Consider the following 21,472-nt stretch of genomic DNA (forward strand, 5'->3'; position numbering starts at 1 on the left):
GAAGGGAAACATCTCAACCCAGTAACACAGTGGGGGTAAGGCAGAAAAGCAGGACAAAAAGAAAACACATGAGGCAATAGAAATAAATCTAATTATCAGTAATGATAAATATTAACAGATTAAATCTTCAGTTAAAGTACAAAAATCACCAAACTAGATTAAGAAAAAAAGATTTCCCACCATATACTGATATAAAGGAGTATACCTAAAACATAACTGACTGAAAAAGAAATACCTAGAAAATACTAACAAAGAAAAGAAAATCTACAAAGAAAATCTATCCATACCATACAAAATAGAACTTAAGGCAAAAGAGTTACTAGCAGTGAAGATAGGTTCTATATAATGACAAATAGTTCAAATCACCTGGAAGATACAACAATTTCAAACTCCAGGTACTTAAAATTCTAAACTTATATGCAGCAAGTAATTATTTCAAAATTAAAGCAAACACCTACAGATTTAAGAAACCTATCATTGTGTTACAAATTTTAATAGATCTTGTTCAGTAATTGATTTAGAGACTAAAAACTCAGTAATGACACATAAAATTTGTATAGCATAATAAATTAGCTTGATCTAAGGAACATGTAAAATATACATGCAGCGCATGCAGCTACAATTGGAGCCAACACATTCTTTTCAAGTATACACAGAAGATCTCTGTAAGCTAATCACGTACGAGGCCATAAAGTTGGCCTCAACACATGTGAAAGGATTAGTATCATATTCTTTGATCATAAAGCAACTGAATTTTTTAAAAAAATTAATAATGACAAGAGAAGCCACCTAAAAACTTAATATTTTAAAATAGCTCAAGGGTTACCTACAAAAATCGTGAAGGAAATTACAAAATGCTTCAAATTTAATGATAACAAGATAACTGCATAATAAATTTTGTAGAATGTAGGGAAATAGGTACATAGAGTCTATAGCCTTAGATGTTTCACATTAGAAAAACCAAAAATGATTAAACTAATCATTTAAAGTTAAAGAGTTAAAAAGAAGAACAATATATCCAAAGAAAGCAAACCAAAGAAAAAAATAATAAAAAAACTGAAACTACTAAAATAGAAAACAAATATCTAGAAAGAATTAAGAAAGCCAAATGATAAGGGTTTTTTTGCAATAGATGAAAGCGAGAAACCTCTAGTAAAAAGCTGTTGGAAGAAAATAAACACAGTTTTTTGGATAAAAACAAGGACACATCTGCAGATGCTGCTGAGATTTAACAGAAAATATGAGATCTTAAGAATAATGTTATGCCAAAAACTTTAAACACAAAGATTCAATGGAAAAAGTCATTAGAAAATAACACTTTCATGGAAGACCCTGACTAGCCGAAGCAATCCTGAAAAGAGCAAAGGCAGAACCATTACACTTCCTGATTGCAAACTATGTGGCAGGGTTATGGCAATCAAAACAGTATGGTACTGGCATAAAAATCAACACACAGACCAAGAAAATAAAAATGGGAGCCCGGAAATAAACCTATGTATATATGGTCAACTAATATTTGACAAGAGCCAAGAATACTCAATGGCGAAGGGGTAGTCTCTTCAATAAGTGGTGATGGAGAAACTGGAGAACTCCATGCGGAACAATGAAATTGCATCCCCCTCACAAAGGTGAACTTGAAATAAATCAAAGACTTAAGTGTAACACCTGAAATTGTAAAACTCCCAGAAGAAAACCTAGGAAAAGTTCCTTGACATTGATCTTGGCGGTGATTTCAAGGGCAGGACAAGAGAAACACAGGCTACAAAAGCAAAAATAAATGAAGACTACACCAAACTAAAAAGCTTCTGCACAGCAAAAGAAACAATTAATAAAAAGGCAACCTACAGAATGGGAGAAAACATTTGAAAATAATATAACTACTAAGGGGTTAATATCCAAAATACGTAAGATTTCATACAAGTCATTAGCAAAGAAATTAACACATGAGTTAAAAATGGGCAGAAGGAGGGTGCCTGGGTGGCTCAGTCGGTTAAGCGTCCGACTTCAGCTCAGGTCACGATCTCACGGTTTGTGGGTTCGAGCCCCGCATCGGGCTCTGTGCTGACAGCTAGCTCAGAGCCTGGAGACTGCTTCAGATTCTGTGTCTCCCTGTCTCTCTGACCCACCCCTGTTCACGCTGTCTCTCTCTCTCTCTCTTTCAAAAATAAATAAAACATTTAAAAATAAATAAAATTAAAAAAAATAAAAACAGGCAGAAGAACCGAAGAGTTTTCAAAAAAACATACAAATGGCCAACAAGTGATATGAAAAGGTGCTCAACATCAATAATTATCAGAGAAATGCAAAGTAAAACCCAAGGGACCTGTGGAACGCCATGGCAGGCCAACATGACACTGTGGGAATCTAAGAAGATAGAGAGAGAAAGAGAGAGAATGTCTAAAGAACTACTGGGTGAAACCTTCCCAAATTTGATGAAAGCAATGAACATAAACATCCAAGATGCTCAACAAACACCAAGTAAGATGAATTAAAGAGATTCTGACACTAACACATTAGAATCCAACTTTCAAAAGACAAAGACAGATCTTGAAAGCAGCAAGAGAGAATCAACTTGTCACATACAAGGGATCCTCAATAAAGACATGTGCAGATTTCTCACCAAATACTTTGGAGGTCAGTAGACAATGGGCCAATGTATTAAAGCACTAAAAGGAAAATAATGTGAACCAAGAGTCCTATATCTGAAAAACTGTCTTTCAGAAGTGAGGGAGAAATTAAGATAGTCCCAGATAAATAAACACTGAGGGAGTTGGTTTCCATTTCTTCCACTAGAAGAAATACTCAAGGGAGCCCTGCAGGGTGAAATCAAAGCATACCAGACAGTAACCTGAAGGCATATAAAGAAATAAAGATCTCAATAAAGGTAAATACACTAGCAATTATTAAAGCTAGTTTTATTGTAACAAGTTTGTAACACTACTTTGTTTTTCACATGCTTTAAGAGATTTAAAAAAAAAAACCAATAAGTCTAAAAGCTAGTATTACTGTAACTTTGGTTGGTAACTCTATATTTTGTTTTCTACATAATTTAAGAAACTAATGCATTTATAATATTTAACTAGTTTATGCCTTATGATGTTCAGTGTATAAAGATGAAATTTTGTAATACCAAGAACTGAAAGGGGTGGGGTAGAGCTATAAAGAAGAAGAGCTTTTTTACGTTGTTGAAGTTGAGCTAGTGTAAATTCAAACTAGATCATTAAAATGTATGATGTTAAATGTAATTCTTGTGGTGAACACGAAGAAAATAGCTAGAATATATGCAAAAAGAAATTAAAAAGGAACATTTCACTACAAAAATCAACGACACACAAAAAACAATATTAACGCAGGAAATAGGGGCCAAAAAAAACCTATAAAAACAAATATAAAAAACAAATAGCAAAATGATGGAAATAGGTTCTTCCTTATCAGTAATTACTTTAAGTGTAAATGGATTAAACTCTCCCATCAAAAGACAGAAATTTAAAGAATGGATAAACACATGATCCAACTATATGTTGTCTATAATACACTCACTTTAGATCCAAAGGCACAGAAATTAAAAGTGAAAGGTCAGAAATAGATATCCAAAGCAAAAAGTAAGCAAAGGAGAGCAGTGATGGCTATACTAACATCAGACAAAATACACTTTAAATCAAAAAAGATTACAGAGACAAAGAAGAACATTTACATGTTAATGAAAGGCTCAATGCAACAAAATATAACAATTATAAACATTTACATACTAACAGATCAGCGAAGTAGATGAAGCAAAAACTGAGAGAATTGAAGAGAAAAAATAGTTCCACAAACACCATCGGGAGACTTGAATCCCCCACTCTCAGTAATGGATAGAACCAGACAGAAGTAAACAAATGGAGGATTTAAACACAATAAACCAATTAGATATAACAGACATACACCAAACACTCTGCCCAACACCAGTATCCACATTCTACTCAGGCTCACATGGAACATTTTCAGGTAGACCATGTTAGGCCACAAACTCTCAATAGAATTAAAAAGACAGATATCATATGTAGTAGTATCTTCTCTGACCATAACAGGATGAAACGATCAAACAAGAGAAGTAAAACTGGAAAACTCACCAATTTGTGGGAATTAAATAACACACTTTTAAGCCACCAATGAATCAAAGAAGAAATCACAGGAAAATTGGAAAATTCTTAGAAAACAATGAAAACAAAAACAGCATGCTAGAAGTTAGAAGATGCAGTGAAAGCAGTATTAAGAGGGAAATTTATAGCTATAAATGCTTTCATTGAAAAACAAGAGACCTCAAAGCAACAACGTATCTTTACAACTTAAGGAACTAGAAAATGGAGAACAAACTAAACCCAAAGCCAGCAGAGGAAGAAAATAAGATCAGAGCAGAGATTAACAAAATACAAAATAAATAGAGAAAAGCAATGAAATCAAAAGTTGGATTTTTGAAATGATCAACGAAATTGAGAAAACTTTAACTAGATGGAGTAAGAAAAAAGAGAAAACTCAAATTACTACAAGTAGAAATGAAAGTAGGAACATTGCTACTAATTCCACCAAAATAAAAAGGATTAGAAGAGAGTACTATGAACGAAAAGGAAACCCCAAAAATGGGAGAAAATACTTGGAAATCATATATCTGATAATACATTAATATACAGAATATATAAAGAACTCCTAAAACAACAACAACAAAAAACAACCAAACACCCTAATTAAAAAATGGGCAAAGGACTCGAACAGACATATCTGCAAAGAAGATATGCAAATGGCCAATAAATACATGAAAAGATACTCAACATTACTAATCATTAGGAAAATGCAAATCAAAATTACAATGAGATACCATCTTCACACCCATTAAAATGGCTATTATCAAGGAGACAGAAAATAAATGTTGGCAAAGATATGGAGAAATTGAAAGTCTTATGCATTGTTGGTGGGAATGCAAAATGATTCAGCCACTGTGGAAAACCTTATGGTGGTTCCTCAAAAAATCAGAAATAGAACTCCATATAATCCAGCAATCCCACGTCTGGGCATATCCCCAAAAGACCTGAAGGCAGGGTCTCAAAGACTTATTTTTACACCCATGTTCATAGCAGCATTATTCTCAATACTCAATAGCTGAACCAAAGAAGCAACTCAAATGTCTATCAAGAGATAAACGGGTAAACAAATGTGGTGTATACCTATAATGGAATACTATGTAGTCTTAAAAATGAAGGGAATTCTGGGGCAACTGGGTGGTTCATTCGGTTCAACATCCAACTCTTGATTTCAGCTCGGGTCATGATCTCATAGTTTGTGAGATCAAGCCCCCCACATCGGGCTCTGTGCTGACAGCGTGGAGCCTGCTTGGGATTCTCTCTCTCCCTCTCTCTCTGCCTCTCCCTGTCTCTCTCAAAATAAATAAAGAAACTTAAAAAAACTACAGGGACTTCTGACATGTTATGACATGGATCAGCCTTGAGAACATTACACTAAGTGAAGTAAGCCAGTCATAAAAAGGTAAATGCTGTATGATTCCACTTACATGAGGTACTCAGAATAATTAAAAACAGAGACAGAAATTAGAATAGTGGTTGCCAGGAGTGCCTGGGGAGCTCAGTCCATTAAGCATCTGACTTCGGCTCAGGTCATGATCTCAAGGTTCGTGGGTTCGAGCCCCGCGTCAGGCTCGGTACTGAAAGCTCAGAGCCTGGAGCCTGTTTCAGATTCTGTGCGTGTCTCTCTCTCTGCCCCTCCCCCACTCGTGTTCTGTCTCTCTCTGTCTCAAAAATAAATTTTAAAAAAATTTAAAATAAGAAAAAAAGAATAGTGGTTGCCATAGGCTGCTGGTGACGCTTAGCAACTTACTGTTTAACGGGGACAGAGGTTCAGTTTTACAAGACGAAAACGGTTACAAAGATGAAAGGTAGTGATGAATGTACCTAATGCCACTGAACTGTATAGTTAAAAATGGTTAACATGGTAAATGTTATGTGCATTTTACACCATAAATAACATTTTAAATTTAAATACATGTAATTTTTAAAATTTATTTTAAATATCTTAAAGTGTATTTTTAAATTTTAAAACATGCACAGATTAGCAAACTGGACCTAGCAATGTATGAATCATGATGAAGTTAAATTTATATCAGAAATGTTAGGGCTTATTTACTATTAGGAAATTAGATTAAAAGAAAATAAATACAGAATTAGGTCAATAGATAGAAAAGTTTGATAAGCTTCAACATCCAGCCATGATAAAACTCTCAGCAAACAGGGAGCAGTAGGTGACTTCTCAAACCTGATAAATTACAGCCACAACAATAACATCCTTTGGCAAACATCATACTTAGTAGCAAAACACTGAAAGAGCAAGAGCAAGATCAAGGTGGCTGATACCGCCACTTCTATTCAATATGTATTTAAAGGTTTGTAGACCTCGGACAGTAAGATAAGAAACCATTATTTTAAAAATAAAAGATACAAGGATTAGAAAGAAGAGTTAAACTATTAGTATTTGTGGATGATAAAGATTGGTTACTAACAAGGTAATCTATAGATACAGTGGGCATAAAAGATTTTAAGGGGCCCCTGGGTGGCTCAGTTGGTTGAGCATCTGACTTTTGCTCAGGTCATGACCTCGAGGTCAGAGGGTTTGAGCCCTGCATGGGGCTCTGTGCTGACAGCTCAGGCTGTGGAGTCTGCTTCAGATTCTGTGTCTCTCTTTCTCTCTGCCCCTTCCCCTACTCACACTTTGTCTCTCAAAAATGAATAAACATTTAAAAAAAAAAAAACTTGTACACAAATGTTATAGCAGCATTACATACAGCAAAAGATGGAAGGAACTCAAGTGTCCTTCAACAAATGAATAAACAAAACGTGGTACGTCCATACAACAGCAGACTCTTTGGGCATAAAAAGGAAAAAAGTAAGGATACATGCTACACCACGGATGAACCTTGAAAACATTATGTTACATGAAGGAACCAGTCACAAAAGACCACATATTAAATGATTCTATTTATATGAAATGTCCAGAATAGACAAATGTACAGAGAGAGAGTGGATTAGTGGTTGGTTAGGACTGAGGAGGAGGAAGAGATAGTGGAGTAATAGCTAAAAGGTACAGGGTTTCTTTGTGAGCTGATGAAAATGCTCTACAAGTTGCTATAGTGATGACTATACATATCTGTAAATATACCAAAATACCCTGAATGGAACAGCTTAAGGGGAGGGAGTTATACAGTATGTGAATTAGATTTCAATACAACTGGTTTTTAAGAGTTGATTGTATTTCTAAATATCCCAACATATTGTTAGAAAGCACATTTTACTTTATAACGTATAAGAATGCATGCAAGAAATGGACAAACATATAAAACTTTACAAAAAAGAGATTCAATAAATGAAAGATAATGCGGTGTTCACGTATTAGAAATTTCAATATAATAAAAATGTCAACTCTCCTCAAATTTGAGAAGCCGACTGGTAAATTTACAATGAAGAGGCAAGGGCCAACAAGACTAAGACACTCATGAGACAGGACAAATGGGGAAATGTCCTCTTCTACCTAGAAGGCTTCTTGTAAAGCGATGATAATGAAGGCCTAAAGGTCTTAGTGTAGAGCCCAGGAAGAGATCCATATATACCGAAGTTGAAAACTGATTTATACGCAGCAAGCAGCAAGCACGGTAGATCAGACTGGGTATGTGATCCTCATGTCCTACACAAAATCAAATCTAGATGGTTTACAGACTCAATGTATCTATGAGCCTTTTAGAAGACAATGTGGAACAGCAGGAAAATTCAGAAGAGCAATGAGGCAAGACTAAGTGCTCATATTAAAACATCTTATAAAGAATCATTAAAACCAGTGTGGGACTGAAGCAGAAGCAGGCAGAATAGAAAGTCCAGAAATACGTCAAAGCATATATGGGAATTGAGTGTGGTAAGAGTGGCAGCTCCAAGGAGCAGGAAAAAGATGAACTTTTAATCAAAGATGTTGGGACAACTGGACAGCTATCTGGCGGGGGGGGGGGGGGGGGGGGGGGAGCCTTAACTGGATCCATATGTATCATTATAGATCACATAAAATAAAAATGGATTAAAGATATATATATATATATATATATATATATATACAATAAAACCACAAGAGCAATGGAAGAAAACATGGGGAAATGCCTGTATAACCTTGGGGTAACCCATAATTCAACTACATAAAAATTTTAAAAGTCTGCATGGCTAAAAACACCTAAAGCAAAGTCAAAAGACATGGCGCTAAGTGACACAAGCCATTTACAAAGGACCAAATACTAAAAGATTCCACTTACATGAAATATCTAGAATAGGCAAATTCATAAAGACAGAAAGTAGAGAAAAGAAGTTATCAGAGGCTGAGGGAAGGGAGGAAAGGGGAATTATTTCTTAAGGCATATAGACTTTCTGTTTGAGATGATGGGAAAGGTCTGGAAATAGATAGTGGTTATGGTTTCACTTCATAGTAACTGTATGTAATGTCACTGAACTGCACACTGACACATGGTTAAAATGGTAAATACTGTTATGTTTATCTTACCATAATTTTTAAAAGTGAGGCCAACCGGATAAAAAAAGGTCAAATTACAAATGGGAGTTGGCAAGTAGGAAACACTTACATCTCATATCACAAAAGACTTGGCTTTCCTAACACGTAAAAAAGAAATCGGTAAGAAAAAAGGCCAATAATCCAATTGAGAAAAACAAATAAGGTATGAATACACAAGTCACAGAAAGAAATATGCAGATTGCCCTTAATCATATGAAAAGATGCTTAACCCCATTCAAAAGAGAAATAGAAATTAAAACTATACAGAAATATTTTTCACCTCTCAGACTGGGAGACAATTCAACAACTTACTCTCATGGAAAGTCTATAAAAAAAAAATGTCACCCTCATATTCTGCTGGTAAAAATATCAACTGTTATATACACTGCTTAAGGCAATTTAGTAATATCTGGAACAATACAAAGTGCCCGGACCCTTTCGCCAAACAACCCCACTTTTTAGAACTTATCCTATAGATCTGCAAACCATTACTTTGCAATAGTAAAAAGTTAGAAACAATCCAAATATATATCAGTAGGAATCTGGTTAAATAAATACAATAGAAAACTATACAAACAGCTCCAAGAGATAAATTTAAGAGAATAAAACAAGGTGCAGAATAGTATAAATAGTATGTTTTTTATTTAAAAAGGGAAGGGAAGGCGCGCCTGGGTGGCTTAGTCGGTTAAGCGTCCGACTTTCGCTTAGGTCATGATCTGGCGGTTCGTGGGTTCAAGCCCCGCATCGGGCTCTGTGCTGACTGCCAGCTCAGAGCCTGGAGCCTGTTTCAGTCTGTGACTCCCTCTCTCTCTGACCCTCCCCTCCTCACGCTGTCTCTCTCTCTCTCTCTCTCTCTCTCCTAGAAATAAATTAAAAAAAAAACATTAAAAAAAAAAAAAGGGAAGGGAAAATATGTACTGATACTGTATTCTAGAAAAATTCTAGAAAAATATACAAGAAACTAATAAAAAGAATTAGCCGTGGGAGGCAAGGGCTGAAGTGAGCACACACCAAGGGTGGAGGAGATAAGAATGGAAATGAGATGTTTTACTGTGCTTTATTATTTTGATTTGAGATATATTAATATTTTTCTTATTAGAAGTTATTTTAGTAACCTCATAAGCGTTTCTAGTTCAAGGGTATATGCATTAGTCAAAACGCAAGTGATACAACATGTATTTCATTACATGCATGTCTTTTACCTCAAAAGGAAAAAAACCCAAACTTCCCTCTAGTTAACTCTATGTGCTTGAGGAAGTATATTGTGTCTATAACTTACTCTGAAATGCATACAAAAGTAATATGAGTCACTGCATGGGTAGAAGGATGGAGATCTGAAACAGCAAGTACAATAAAATGTACACTGTAGAATCTAGGCGGTAGATATAGGATTTAGTCTAAAATTCAAGAAAAGCCAAGTATGTCAGACATAACAAAATTAAAATAAAGCCATTATTTGAATCACATACCCTCCATTTAAATGAATGTGCTCTTGCTATAAAGCTAAAAGCTAAAACAGAAAGCATTTCCTAACTGAGCAAAACAAGCATTTATTACTTGCCAAGATAACAAGGAACAGGAAGGGCAAACAGAGCAGGCTAGAAGGAATCCTAAGGATCATCTAGTAATAGCCCCTTCATTTAAAAAAAAAAAAAAAATTTACTGAGGACCTGAAATGACCTGTGGGAAACTCAAAAGTGTTCTGCATCAAAATTAGGAAGAAGGAAAAAACACTGGAAGCAGAAAAATCCTTTTGTTTGGTTATGATCTCTGTAAAATTCAGCTTTTATAGAATTAGAGACAAAATACATTTCCATGGAAACAATATCCCCAAGTATCCATCTGAGGCTGAGAAGTTTGCTTTTCTATGCAAGCCTTCACATCCAAAGTGTATACACAAAGATGTGGGGGGTGAGGAGGTACTGAAGAGTCTGCTTTTTAATCAGACTGGTCTGGATTTGAGTTCTGGCTCTACCACTTACTTGCTCCTAGCTAATCTCAGCCCTAGCTAAACTCCAGTTTTTTATTGGCAAAATGGGGAATAACTAAGACCTTATAAATTTGTGGGGCTCCTAGGTGGCTCAGTCAGGTAAGTGTCTGACTTCAGCTCAGGTCATGATCTCGCGGTTGGTGTGTTCCAGCCCCGCATCGGGCTCTGTGCTGACAGCTCAGAGCCTGGAGCCTGCTTCGGATTCTGTGTCTCCCTCTCTCTCTGCCCTTCCCCCACTCGCCTGTGTGCGCACACGTGAGCTCTCTCTCTCTCAAAAATAAATAAACATTTTTTAAAAAGTTAAACACAAAAAAAGACCTTATAAATTTGTCAAGAATGTAAGGTACAAGTCATCTAATTCATGGATGCATACATTGGTGGCTACTGAATGTAGGCTTTCTGACATTTATTCATAGCTGCATAATGACCAATTAAAAGCACCACCTCTGAATGCCTCTGTCAGTTTCATGATTAAGGTACTGTCAGCCGACTAGCCTGTTACTGGACTCTGCTAAGAGCAGGGGAAAGGTGGTGTTGATTTTTGCCATCAATAGGAATTTATCAATTAGTTGATAGCAGCCATTAGGTGCTACTTGTTTGCAGTGAAGTAAAAGGTTGCTTAATGTTTTTTGTTGTTATTTTGTTTTAAGGTGTAAAGTTGGGTGATCTGACTCTAGAGTCATGAATCCTGATCAATTACAGCATCTCAAAACTGAAAGAAATCTCAAAGGGCATGCAGCAAGACATGACCAACTTCTGCTTACAGGCTTCTAGTTTAAACCAGGCTCTTATTCAAACTGGTAGCAGCTGATTCATTTTCTGACTCTTCCAGTGATCAGAAAGGGCTTTTCCCCCACTTAGAATAAACAGGTAATGAAAAGTTCATGATAATGTATAAATGCCACCCCACAACCCTATGCTTTTGAAAATAGAAGTCTTTAAGCATTATTTTCATTTAGAGATAAGAAAGGATATTCTATTTAATAACAGTCCATAGTACAAGAAGCCAAGATCCAAAAATGCATCTTGAAGCTTCTACTTACATCCTCATAACAAAATACATCTTAGGACCCCTGCCTCATTAATACATAAAAACACAAAGAAAACATACCTGGGAGGATATCATTGATATGCAAGAGAATTGTACTTTCAACACTTGCAAAACTACAAAGCTGCACCCCATCAAATCTTCCATCCCAGTTGCCAATAGGATTATCCTAGAAATTAAGTAATACAGTATTAAACCCTTCTCAATAAAATGTGAATATGAAAATCTATATTTTCCAGAAAAGGATCTCCTAAAAGATTTTACATTGGCAAATTGTGACTATTTTTCCTAAAAGAAAAAAGAATATATCAGAAATAACTGCCATGGTAATCAAGTGTTTGGTTTGTTTTTGCATATTTGTTTTTCGGTTTTGTTTTGGTAAAAATGAGATCCAAGAATAATCAAGGGATAGTAAGCCCATAGGTGAGCAAGGAATTAAAAGGATTCCTCATACTTTACTAGACAACAAATGCTAGTCTCCATAACGCCCATCTGCATAGGTAGATTCATTAATAATACATTGTTTCACCCAGAAATCTGCCCCTGAGTAAGCCTACCTTGTTCTAATCACTCCTACATTCCCTGAGCACTTAAATATTCTATTTGAACCCCTGTATGCATTTCTGTACACAGAAAATCTATTTTTTATTGTTCTCTTGACATTTTGTGGATATGTAAAAATGCCCTCCGAAATAAGAGTTTTTCACTTAATTATTTTAAATTCCAATGCAGCCCCAAGCAGTATAGTGCTGTTCATGGAGCCAGGTTAAGAGACAGACCAGCTGGTCACCTGCCCTGAGCACCAATGTGTACAACATGCTGTCACTGGAAATAGATGGAGATGAAGAATACTGCATTTTCCAGAACTTTCCTTTCCAGGAGCGCACTAGAGGGGTTTGGAATGCACACTTGTACAAGCCAACTAAAGGATAGACAGAGGCGGGGGAAAGCTAGTGGGGCAAAGACAGTCTGGCAGGATGACCCCCAGACCGCCATCTATACTAGCAAAATGCTATGAAGAGAACTGGGGGGGGGGGGGGGGGACTTTTCAAAATAAAGAAAAACAAGATATGGATCATATTTGGGTGGAGGGTTTTTTCTGTGTACTGGTCAGCTATCATAGCGCTAACTTAAGACTGAAACATTATTCCAGTTTATTCAAGTTGGAAAAACGAGTAAACGGAACTCTATATCTAGACTCCTGTCCCACGTGAATATTCCCTTACAAAAGATAAATTAGATGTTTTTTAAGTTACCTTAATTTTAAACATTCAAAGTGCTTAATTTGTACCTAAATGGGTTATGACACTAACAGGTGTACCCGCAAAGGTCATCTACTCCAAAAGTTTCTTACCATGTCCACGCCAACAAAATATCCTAAGCTTTCCTTCCCAGGCAGGACATCACAGAATATAACTGTGCCGGACTCTATCGTCTCTCCGAGCTTCAAAGAAACTCGGGAGTTTATCTGCAGCGGGGGGAGCTCCATCTGCACCGTGTCCCCTGGGCCTGCGTAATCGCTCTCCAGGCCATGGTCATCCTCCTCTAGGGTCTCCAGCTTGTCCAACGCCACAAATACTCCACAGTCTTCATCACACTGGAAGAGCTGCTTCCCTTGATATATCCCGTCAGTGAAACCTTGGCCACGGCCTTCTTCCTAGTTTTCAAGGGAAAGGGGGAGGAGGGAAAATGACTGATAGGTAGATAGAGAGATACAGTAAGATGACCCATAAGAAAAAAAAGATCCACTCCGGGGACTTCAGGGAAATCTCTGGGAAGATTCTAAATGATACATACAGGAAATGTAATTATGAGCAATTGCTGGTGAATTTTGAATGTCTAAGAAAAAAATAAAGAAGCTGTATCTGATGCTGAAATATAATTAATTAATTAATTAATTAATTAATTTAAAGTCATCATTCCACTGTGAGAGAGCTGGGCTAGAGTCTACATTTTTTTAAATTTTTTTCTATGTCTTTTGTTTTATTTTGAGAGACAAAGACAGAGAGCGAGTGGGGGAGGGGCAGAGGGAGAGGGAGACACAGAATCCAAAGCAGGCTCCAGGCTCTGAGCTGTCAGCACAGAGCCCGACGCGGGGCTCGAACCCAGGGACTATGACCTCATGCCTTGAGCCAAAGTCAGACACTTAACCGGCTAAGCCACCCAGGCGCCCCTAGAGTCTACGTTTCAATCTGAACAATACTTTTGTCATAAAAAGAAAAATTTACTTTCAAACAACGGTAACGTTAGCTCCATTTACTGAGTGCTTACTGTGTGCCGGCCACCGCGCTAAGTCTTGAATCAGGGTATCACGGAAACACTTCACACTGTGTACTAGTTTCACTGTTTTACACGTGAGGAAGCAACTTCAGAGAAGTAGCCTGGTTAAGTAACCAGGAAACCCAACTGGTAAATAGTATAGCTGGGATTCAAGCTCTGATTGTTTTACAATCGGCTGCCTTAAAACCTTTAGAATCACGAAATTCTATATGCAAGAATGTAAAACATGGAACTGACCTTTCAGTTCTTGAGAGTGAATGTTAGTTGTGGAAATGAATCACAGAATTTCTTGGTTCTCTCTTCGGTAGAAATAAACTCCCGGGTAATTTTCACATATATTATCAGGGACAACTCTAAGCCACTATAAATTGCTGCGCCCTGTTTTTTAAAAACCTTGTGTCGAAGTTTCATTAACTGAATGGCACACACTGAGAAAAACTGCAAGACCTACCAATGCTATGGTCACGAGATAATTCATAATTCTGTGAGGTGGTTAATTCAATTATAATCGGTAGAATTCACTTTTAACATAGACAATGTTAAAACTTCTAATGTGTATTTCTTACTACATTATGTCGTTTTTAAACAGTTTTCCAGTTTTCAATGCATCATCTTTACAGTATCTCAATTTATCATTAGAAAGTAAATCCTAAGAATTATGAATATTAAAAAACTATGGGAGATTTCTGGGAAAACTTGTGTTGTATTTCATTCAAAGGGGTAAAGAAAAACATGTGTGCAAAGAAATATACACAGAAATCACACACACACACACACACACACACACACACACACACACAAGCTCACTAAAAAGGTTTATCAAACTTACCAGTAATTCTACTCCAAAGAATATTCCCGACACTGTCCTCTCTGCTAATAAGGGTCCTCTGAAGCGCACAACTCCAGGAAATTTTTCTTCCCCGGATCTCAGCTGTACTTTCACGGGGCAGCCCACATCTATCTGGAGGCCTTTACTTAGTCTGTTTCTGTTTTTAAACAGGCTGAACCTCTCTTCACAATTGGTAATGGCCAAAAGCAACTCTGTGAATTTCTCATTTATTTCTACAACATCTCTTTCATCGACAAAGAGAACTGCATGTGGTTGCTCGAGGATTTTTAATCCAATCTGATTTTTCTTGCCTTTTGCAGACGGAATCCTCGAGTGCCCCACCGAGCGATCTTGGATATACTGTCCTATACTCCCCTTGGGTACTTTAAGGAGCTTCTGTGTTTGTTTGTCTGTGACACTGCATTCTTGAAGAAGCAAATAAAAAATCCGCTCTTCCCAGTAGGGTGAAGTAACTTTTTCTTGGCTCCATAAGCCTGAACTCATTGTGATATGAACTCCAAAACATTAACTCAAAAAAAAGGGAACTACTAAGTTTGTAGGAAAACCACAAAAGATAAATTCACTGGCAGTCCCAAAGCACGTTTTTAGCAATTTGGTGTCCATGCTGTAACAAGACAGCAAAGCAAAATGCCTGGGGGACAAGCAAAAAGAGACTTTACACTTTATTCTACATGAGCTAAAATCAAGGTCAAAGACTTACTTATCAAATGAGGTCAAATCTCATTTGATTACTAAGAGCACACACATAAATGCAACACTTCCAAAAGTACCTGACGAGGTTAAAAGACATACATTACTTGCAGCTACTGTAATCGTGTGTCCTTAATTAAGGAGGTCCAATTATAAAGTATCTTCAAACGCAATACAATATTTGTTTCCAAGGCAATGAAATTTATAAAATCAGATTCTAGTAAAAGATCACCTTATACACATATTTAAACATATACATGCATTTCTCAGCTTTAAAATGTAGCATTTTTAATAGACCATGCCTAACCTAAATGAGTTAGCTGCTGCATTTCAGCAAAACAGACATAAATCAAAAAGACTATTATTTCTGTACATGTGGTTTAAGTGAAAAGTTTCCCATCATAATTATTAGGCTGAACATCTTTTATCAAAAAAATATGAATCATATCCTGAAACTTTAACCACGATTAATTTATCTATGCTCCCTATTTTGATAATGGATCATTTATTTCCTCTCTGATTCAGTTTCATTCCTTTCACTATGTACATTTTGTCCTTAGACAGGCAAATATTAAGCATATTAATCAGAGCCATCATTTAATTTCTCATAATCTCAAATATCAGATTTTTTTAAATTTTTATTTATTTATTTCTGAGAGAGAGAGAGACAGTGTGAACAGGGGAGGGTCAGAGAGAGAGGGAGACACAGAATCTGAAACAGGCTACAGGCTCTGAGCTGGCAATCAGCACAGAACCCGATGCAGGGCTCAAACCCATGAACCATGAGATCCTGACCTGAGCCGAAGTCAGACGCTTAACCGACTGAGCCACCCAGGAGCCCCTCAAATATCAGACATTGTAAATCTGATTATAGTAAAGATGTCTTTAAAAATCAATTTCACAGCTATTAAAATGTGGGACTACATAACAAGGAATATAACTGCAGGAGAGTAACAAATACCACAATTTTAACTATGTTATACTAGAAAGAAATATAAAAAAGACTATTTCCAGTTTCAAATTCTCATTAAAAATTTTTACAAAACTAATCTTTCACAATTAAAACAGCCTTCTCAACCCTACCATAACTGATGGTTAAAAACTATGCAATTTCGTCCAATCAAATTAAGAATTCATTATTTTAACCAATTATCTTACGGGAAAAAAAAACTTTTACATATTCTCTGTGACATGAGTGTGGCTATTTGGTTTCTAAGTACAGTTACTTATCCGTCCTTCTTTGAGGTGGAAGTATCCATTTCCATTCTGAGTAAACAGCAGCAGTCGATTGCACTATCATATTTACCTATTTTATTCTTGGAGTTTAAAAATAAATACTCCTCAAAGTAAAGAACCAAACTTTCCGTTTAATAATTTAGCTTAATAATGAAATAACCTGTCAAGGATCTATACAAGGAATGCATCATTAGATAATGAGGTGCTCTCTAAGGATAAAGTTTCTTAAAAGTCTGTCCCTCTGCAACCCAGAATGAGACGTGTAAATTACTCAAGACCAGAGAAAGAGTTTGGCATCCTTTTAAACCACTATTCTTGAAATAGCTGCACAACATTTAGTAAAAGCAAGGGCAGAGCTGGCGTAAAGTGGTTCTCTCTCTGTCTCTCTTTTTTTTATTACTTTTTATTTTTTTTTACAGTGTGTTTGTCTTAATTCCACTTGAGGGCACTGTCTACCTCAGCAGGAACAGAATCAATTTATATTTGCCGCTTACATAAGACACCTGTGGAAACCCCTATCTTGGCACCATTCTAAACCGAACCCCTCCTGAACGCTACTCCAACAGAAACCCAAACCCTTCATTTGGCTGTAGTCCTTCAGAGTACCAAAATGAAGTATTTGTTATTTCTGACTAAAAGTCTTCTCAAAGATCAACACGGAGATATTCTTTTCTGCATCACTGAGTTAGCAACATGAATATAAAGTTGTCACGTGACTCTCCATATACAAAGATGTCTGTCACTTTGTTAAAAGGCCTTGTGAGTTCTTGGGTCAGCTTTTTATGGATTTACAGTCCCTGATTCTCCCTTGCAATCAGCCATTTTCTGTGGTTCCTTCCTACGGTGTGCGTTTGGCTCATTTTATGGCCTTGTTGCTTTCCAACTTACTGCTTCTAATCAGTTCTGAGGAGCCAGAGGATGAAATACGTTTGCGTGCTTAAAAAAAGCAAACAAGAATAAACAATAAAAGAGGTATCCATGAATTCTGAACGGCCTCTTAGGAATTAAGCACAGAGGCATTTCTGCAAAGACATCGTTTGGGTTACTCCCAGAAGGATGAGGGGGCCAAAAAGCAACTTCTGAAAAAGTGTGTTGTTTTGCTCTCCTCATAAATGCATTTAAATATTTTTGGCCAAAATTACTTTTGAAAGTATGGTAACCCTATTTAGAAAGGAAATTACTTTTTAAAATTCCTAAAATCTATGCCTTCAAATATTAAAATTAAGAACCTCCTTGAATCTTAATATCATATACCCACCATCCCTACCCTATCGGCTCTCCAGCTTAATGAGTCATGCCATGATTTAAAATAAAACCCACCAGTGGGTAATGAAATATCACCAAGACAAACCGAAATTACTATACGTAATGCATTAGGACACTACGTTTTAAATGAATTTGATTACAGAAGTGTTTTATGCAAGTCATTTAAGAGAGAGTCCGCAGTAATATTTAATATAACTACTTTGGTTTATAAAAAGGTGGAAGTCACTTTAACAACAGTTATTAAGAACCATATATTACAGGGAACACACAAGAAGAGCTTTCCTCTAACCTGCGTTAGCACAAGTGCGAGTGGGCTTAAACCTGATAGAAGCAGGGGTCACGTCAGACAAGTAGAGCAGCCAAGGCAAAAGTTCATAAAATATTGAAAAGGCATTATCCAAAAATAAAAAGGCCGTGGCCTTTCCTCTTTTCAGAAAGCACACTTTAGATTAAAGAACAGCCATAGGAAACACAGATTCTCTTCGTTGCCACTGATAGAGAAAGCTGAATGGGGAATGGACTCGAGAGCTATACGAGATACTAAATTTAATGACTGTTAATATCCCAGTATACTGGCACTGCAGCAGAAACAGGTAAATAAAGAGACTTTCCTCCACCGTAGAAAGGAATATTATGACCACATTCTTCTTTCACTGGGATATGCAGAATAGTTAAATCACCCTATTCTATTAAAATACCCTAATAGTTAAATAGTTTTAAGCACCCAAGCAGTAAAAACTAAAGGCTACACAGGAAAGATGTAAAAGACAACGTCAATGGGTTATCAATCAAGGTTTGCTGGTCTGTTGAGTATTTTCGTGCACTCAGCACAGTGTGAGATACTGAGAAATATGGCAGATTAAAGATACGATAACTGCCCTACTTTGTGTTCTCTTTACTACCTTTCAGGTCTAATTGGTTTAAAATTGCCTCTAATCGTATACTTCACTGTGAGTGTAAATATATCACAAATGATTCATCTAAATGCCATCGTACTTATTTCAGGCTGGGAAATTGAGCGATTATGAACATCCTGATAATTACTCTAAGTACTGAATGAAGATTACCAAAGAGGTGGAATGCAAGGACGTATTTAACTCTAAACCATATTGAACAGAGGAAGGCCTTTCTTTTAACGGCATTCCAGATGAGCCAATGGTTCAGGGTCACAAAGATTTGAAAATGTTTTCTGGTTACCTGAGCTTGTTGAGGGTCTGGATTCTGAATAAATCAGAGTCTAATTGTGTTAAAATAAAGTCATTAAATCAAGACGAAGGTTGAAAAGGCACAAATACTTATCAGTTTCCTATCAATGGAATGAAATGATGGTCAAGAAATACATTTTCTATGAAAAGGTTAAAGGTCACAATTACCACGTTCTCAAAGAGAATATACAGTACAAATGAACACCATCAGCTGCTCACCATTGACAATTGTTGTCTAGAAAACACAATGTCTTTTTAACTCCCAAGCTATCAGGTTATACTGTTCAAAGAGCCTCACTGAAGAAAACAAAGACAGATCTAATTCAAGAAAGTTTCCCATCTTCTCAAATATCCTGACTTGCTCTAAAAACCACAGCAGGTTCTCTAAGTCAGAATAAAACTTAACAATACTTAAATACTGTGCCTAATTATGAATGGCGAAGGGATAGGAAAGTCAGCATGACTACCAAAGAAAACAGGACACACGGGACTTTTTCCAAAGCTTCTAGATAGCTATAATAATCACCATTTTAAGAAAGGATATCTCTCACTAAAAGAACAAGTTGTTACTGTTATCCTACTAAATGGCTGAAAAACTGAGACTCCATGAGCAGAAGACAGAGTCTTTATTTTTATTTTATTTTTCCTCACGTGTTAACTTGTGACCCAAGCACACTAGGATTCAGTCCCTAAAACAGGCAGGACTTATAAAGTAAAAAAAAAAAAAAAAAAAAAAGCCTAGCTCCGGCATCTGTAGACATATGAACAAGGAACCCAGCGGTCACACTAGAGTTAAACCTGGCCATGACACTTCCAAACTGTGAATTCCCCAAGTCCTGTATCTTTGTCTTTCTGCGCCTGACCTGTGATGGGCATTCCGTAGATGTGAAATGAACACACAGTTTGGTTAAGTCAGGTGCAAAAGTGAAAACCAAAATTCCATTTCCTCATCCTCATCGTTTAAGTGATAAACGCCTCTTCCAAGTTAAAAGGGCGTGGGGGGGGGGAGTACACTTTACTAAGTCTCAGAGTGAATGAAGTCATGGTCAGTGTTAACCCCGATACACTGCTATAAAAGCTAAGAAATAAACAAGGTTTCCCGACTGCAAAAACAAGTTTTGAAGTTCATTTGAAATTGGTTTCCTAGACCTTCACGCCACGTTTGACGCCTATAAACTCTGTGCAACCAATCAAAGAACCTTGACAAATGTAAGACCAGAGTGTGGAAATCAGGCACAAAATAGTAACGGCCTGATGACGAGGATAATGACCCCTTTCTCTCTTCTTCTGTTAAAGACTTCCACCAAATCAAGCAAAATCGCAGTGCAGGCATGCCAGACCACAAGAAATCACGGCTGCTGAAACGCCTGTGTGTAACAGTGCCCTGGTCTTATCAGCTTTTCACCAAAATTACCATCCAGAGGAAGGTTTCTTCAGGGTCATACTGTAACATTTTGCAGCAGAACATGAGAGAATGTTCTGGGTGATCCCAACAGTCACAGTACATGAACTTCCACAAGAACTACCGGCAAATCATTTTCCCCTAATACTGTTCTGGTTCAAATCCACCCACTACCCAGTGGGAAATTGGCAGGCTAAATCCTCAGGGCCATTCAGTCTACTTGAGGTGTGAGGGGGTGCACTTGAATGAACAACCTCCCCCAAGGCCTGGATTTTTCTCCAGCGAGCTGATGACTGCAAAAGGAACAATCTTATTAAGATCTGTATTAGCCCGAGTTCAAAAGCAAGGTAAGGAATGCTCCTTAGCTGAGCTAAGGGTACAAATGTACAGGGAGCCCGGGGGAGAGGATGGGGGCAGGGACGCTGGGGGCTGAGAGCCACTGCAAGGCTTGGTGGCTGGAAGATGACAACCATCCTAAAACATGCAAATGCCACAGGGTGGAAGAGAAAAGATGCCAAGTACATGAATAACCGGGCAGCTGACCCAGCCGAGAAGCAAATCCAGGAACACGATCCTCTGTCAAGACTTCCCGATTTCCCTTACAGATCGCTAATACGATTGTAAAGAAAAACAGTAGGAAGGAAGAGAATACCTTGTCTCGACAGAGCGCACCTTTCAACTAAAGAACTCCAGGTTGTTGTACAAAACCATCCTCACCCTGGAAAGGGGGGGAAACTGAAAGAAAAAGCAGAACACGCCATTAACGAGGCCAGAACCCCGACTGCTCTTCCTGGACAGGGACCACAAACACCCCCAAACCGACCCAACGATAGCCCCTAGACTCCGAGAGGAGATAATACAGCCCAGGGATCCCGAAGCCAACAGCAACCGTTGGCAGCCGGCCAGCGGCCCGTGC

General features: G+C 37.2%; 1 protein-coding gene across 3 annotated transcripts in view; it reads right to left on the reverse strand.

Moving 5' to 3' along the window:
• CYLD (CYLD lysine 63 deubiquitinase) overlaps window positions 1-21,472 on the reverse strand; it is a 67,697-nt gene that overhangs the window by 45,745 nt on the left and 480 nt on the right. For 2 of the 3 annotated variants that reach the window (XM_039242296.1, XM_039242288.1), the window contains exons 2-4: window positions 14,737-15,388; window positions 12,982-13,284; window positions 11,691-11,796 (exon numbers count right to left, since the gene is read on the reverse strand). In XM_039242296.1, the coding sequence (XP_039098227.1) occupies window positions 11,691-11,796; window positions 12,982-13,284; window positions 14,737-15,240 (913 nt within the window). In that variant the 5' untranslated portion in view covers window positions 15,241-15,388. Of the gene's footprint in view, window positions 1-11,690; window positions 11,797-12,981; window positions 13,285-14,736; window positions 15,389-21,208; window positions 21,292-21,472 lie in introns of all 3 variants that reach the window. The other variant, XM_039242279.1, reaches the window with a different exon arrangement.

The sequence above is a fragment of the Hyaena hyaena genome, unplaced genomic scaffold (genome assembly GCF_003009895.1).
Source record: "Hyaena hyaena isolate Hyena2069 unplaced genomic scaffold, ASM300989v1 scaffold_7, whole genome shotgun sequence".
Taxonomy (NCBI): Eukaryota; Metazoa; Chordata; class Mammalia; order Carnivora; family Hyaenidae; genus Hyaena; species Hyaena hyaena.